We start from the raw sequence: 3,611 nt of genomic DNA on the forward strand, positions 1-3,611 counted from the left end.
TACAGTGCTTGCAACTATCATATTTGATACCTTGTTCTAAAATCTAAGGAGTGAACAGCAATCATGTAGGCTATGCTAATACTATATAAAAATATATAGGATATGATTGTTGTATACACGTACGTACCTAACTGCTCCAGAACATTATATGCACACGTCATGCATCTTTTTTTTTCCTTTAGATCGATTTCATGTCGGTTCACCTTTTGCACGGCACAGCAGCATTTTGAAAGAAGGGTGTGCTTGTGCTTCAGCTTGGGATGGAGGAGCTGAGAACGATGTGCGCGTTGCTGCCGCTAGTCTTGTGCCTGCCCCTCTGCGCAGGCGCGTCCACGTGGCCGCCCCACGCCTCGCCCCCAATCATCCGCAATAGAAAACCCCAGCCTCTTTTTTGGCGGCACTGTGCTGATGTGCTACTCCATCCGCAGCACGGCAGAGCAGCCACAGCGGCTGGGGTTGGGGTTGGGGTTGGACTTAGACGGGCATGGACCCCAAGCTGAGGCGAGCCTGAAAATCCTGAGCCCGCGATGGCCGATGGCCTTGCCATCAGAGGCTTGCAAGTGTCACGGCGCGGGCGCGCGTACGTGCGCGTGATGTGCGCGTGCGTCCGGTCTTGTCCCTTGCCGGCTCCGCTCCTCCTCAAATATTCTCGCCCGCCTCCTCATTCCTCCCCAACCATCTCATTCCTTCCTTCCCCCACCCCACCTTCTTCCGAGCTCCTTGCTCCCCCCGGCGCGCAGCTCGCACCTTGCAAGGAACACCCGGCGGGTTATTAGTTGCTAACTGAAGTGGTGGCCAGCTTCTGGCCCCTGCGGCGGCGTGCACGCCATGGCTCAGGAGGACGTCCACCTGGACGACGCCGGGCTGGCCCTGGGCCTGTCCCTCGGCGGCGGCGCGGCCCCTGACGCGGCGCGGCGGCAGGGCGCTGGCGCCCGGCTGCCGCCGTCGCCGCGCGCGCTGGAGCCGTCGCTGACGCTGAGCATGCCGGACGAGGCGACCGCGACGGGGTCCGCCGGCGGCGGGGCCGCGCACAGCGTGTCGTCGTCGCTGCCGGCGGCGGGCGTGAAGAGGGAGCGCGTGGAGGAGGCCGACGGCGAGCGGGCGTCGTCGACGGCGCGGGCCGAGGACGATGACGACGGGAGCACGCGCAAGAAGCTGCGGCTGACCAAGGAGCAGTCCGCGCTCCTGGAGGACCGCTTCAAGGAGCACAGCACCCTCAACCCGGTACGTCCGCCCCTGCGTGCGCGATACGATCCATTAATTGACTGGTCGCCTGCCGCTGCACTAGCCGATCGACCTCGACTCGATCCCTTTGCTGCCTGCATCTCTGTTCGTTTGCAAATATATTTGTGTGTCTGCAGATTAATAAGCAAGTAGTGGTAGAGCTCGATTTCTTATCCGTCCATGCCGGATCAGCTTATCTCTCAACTCAAGTCTGAACTTGCTCCTCCTTTTCGCTTTCTGTTGGTGTGTCTTTTCTGGCCCTGCGCAGAAGCAGAAAGTCGCGCTGGCGAAGCAACTGAACCTGCGGCCACGGCAGGTCGAGGTGTGGTTCCAGAACAGGCGAGCGAGGTTAGTGTTGCGCGCGACACGCACGCCCAACGCGAAAAGGATTTGGTTATTATTAAGCTCCTGACGGTGGCCAACTAACGTGGTTTAGCCGCGCGCGCAGGACGAAGCTGAAGCAGACGGAGGTGGACTGCGAGTTCCTCAAGCGCTGCTGCGAGTCGCTCACCGAGGAGAACCGCCGCCTGCAGCGGGAGCTGCAGGAGCTCCGCGCGCTCAAGTTCGCCGCCCCGCCGGGGCCGGCGGCGCCGGCGCCGGCGCCGTTGTACATGCAGCTGCCGGCCGCCACGCTGACGCTCTGCCCGTCCTGCGAGCGCCTGGGCGGGCCCGCCGCCGCGGCCAAGGCCGACCCCGACCGCCCCAAGGCGGCGCCGGCGCACCACTTCTTCAACCCCTTCACCCACTCCGCCGCCTGCTGATCATCTAATCTGCACGCGCATGCATGGTGACCACCAGCAGCAGCAACACAGAGCAGAAAAGCACCACCCGCCGCCACTGCAGCTAGCTAATACCACCACGTACACGCCATCCAATCCACCTCGCGTACGCCACAAGTAACATGATGATGATCCATCGATCTCCATCCTCCCCTCTAGCTATTTTCTTGATCCGGGGGAGATTAAGCTAGCTAGTAATTATTGTTCCCATCCTCAGCTAATCCAACCAATCATAGGCTTTATTTGACACATAGGGGTAGTCAAAATAGCCGTAGCTTCCTCGATCCATCCATGTATATTTTTGTGCATGCATGCTGTAATTCCGTCCCTCTCTCGATCGGCCCTGGTGCCTGCTCCCTTTTCCACAGGACCACTCTTCGGTTTTTCTTTCATTCACAGGTTGTACGTATTCATCTACTGTCATCGATCAGAGGGCAGTTAAGGACGTAACTAGTACTAGTTCTATTGTCATCACTGCACAAATCGACCATTAGACTGAGATGCTTCTAGGCCATCTCCTTCCTATTTTTATACATGTACATATATACTGATGGTACGAGAGCGTCAGGCACAGTTGTTGGATGATGACAAGCCCTGTTGGCTTGGCCCTGTCTGCAGGTGTACATGTGTGTGTGTGTGTACACACAAACCCCCCTTTTTATATCTGTGCACGGCTCAATGATTGTGCTATCGGGGCTCTCGCTCATCCCCGAGTTGCCGTCGCTTTTGCTGGATTCATTATTGGGACAGCAAGCCAGCCAGCCACCCAGCCAGCCAGCCGCTGTCGCGCGTGCCCTCTCGCCGAAGCATCCCTGCGCGCGCCCCCTGGCCCGGCCACAACGAGCGACGAGCTTAGCTTTCAGTCCCGATGTTCAACACGGCTTTCGGTCTCAGCGGCGATCCAGTCCAGTGATCCAGAAGGCCGTGCGTGTTATTAGCACGGGATAACGACGTGATGAGCGGGGTTATTAGTCTCTCTACGTCACCCGCTGCCGCGGGAGCCATTACAAGGCCAGCGCCCCGCGCCTGGAGCGGTCGTCGGTGTCGCCGTCCTCGGTGGAAACGCGCGCGCGCCGATCGTGTGAGCGCTTGCGGGCGCGCGGGCCGGCCAACGAGGGCTGCCGCGGCGAGGCGAGCCGCGCCGCGTAAAAGGCGGTGGCGGTGTCGGGGGGTTGCGCGCCGATGCCGGGTATGGGCCGGCCGTGGAGAACGCGACGGGAAGGAAACGATCGTCTTCCTTTCCGTTTGGTCGGCCGGTGAACGGTCGATCGGGCCGTGAGCGCGGTAGCCGATCTGTGGTAGGATCAGCAAGGCTTTTTGTGGGGGCGTGGCCGGCAGTTATGGGTTGATATGTCGGCTGTCCGGTATCAGCAACCTACGGCAACCGCCGGGCGGGGGCTCGTCATCCGATCCGTCCGCGTACGACGACGTCTCTCCATGATGCAAGGGAAGAATCAGGAACCGGTTGCTGCTACTGCCTGGCCGGTGGAGAATCTCAAACTCATTGGGGGGAAAGGCGCCGAGACGATCGTCGCACTCGTTTCGACTTTGAAGCTTAGTCTCGTTCGTGCTCATACTGCTGCTCTGAGATTCCCATGTAAATTTATA

At 59.8% G+C, this 3,611-nt stretch overlaps 1 protein-coding gene across 2 annotated transcripts; it reads left to right on the top strand.

The window, feature by feature from the left end:
• Positions 1 to 619: 619 nt before the first annotated feature.
• On the top strand, positions 620 to 2,591 carry LOC120646773 (homeobox-leucine zipper protein HOX19-like). Of its 2 annotated transcripts, none has more exons than XM_039923232.1 (3): positions 620 to 1,224; positions 1,493 to 1,572; positions 1,661 to 2,591. In XM_039923232.1, the coding sequence occupies exons 1-3, from the start codon at positions 829 to 831 to the stop codon at positions 1,983 to 1,985; spliced, it is 801 nt and encodes a 266-aa protein (XP_039779166.1). In that variant the 5' UTR covers positions 620 to 828; the 3' UTR covers positions 1,986 to 2,591. The 2 variants fall into 2 exon arrangements, with proteins under 2 accessions (XP_039779166.1, XP_039779167.1); XM_039923233.1 differs by having other exon boundaries at positions 643 to 1,224; positions 1,673 to 2,591.
• Positions 2,592 to 3,611: the final 1,020 nt, after the last annotated feature.

This window comes from Panicum virgatum, chromosome 9K (genome assembly GCF_016808335.1).
Source record: "Panicum virgatum strain AP13 chromosome 9K, P.virgatum_v5, whole genome shotgun sequence".
NCBI lineage: Eukaryota > Viridiplantae > Streptophyta > Magnoliopsida > Poales > Poaceae > Panicum > Panicum virgatum.

Coding starts and splice junctions, on each gene's coding strand:
- LOC120646773 (XM_039923232.1), top strand. CDS start 829: ATGGCTCAGGAGGACGTCCACCTGGACGACGCCGGGCTGGCCCTGGGC. Junction 1,225..1,492: donor AGCACAGCACCCTCAACCCG/GTACGTCCGCCC, acceptor GGCCCTGCGCAG/AAGCAGAAAGTCGCGCTGGC. Junction 1,573..1,660: donor TTCCAGAACAGGCGAGCGAG/GTTAGTGTTGCG, acceptor AACGTGGTTTAG/CCGCGCGCGCAGGACGAAGC.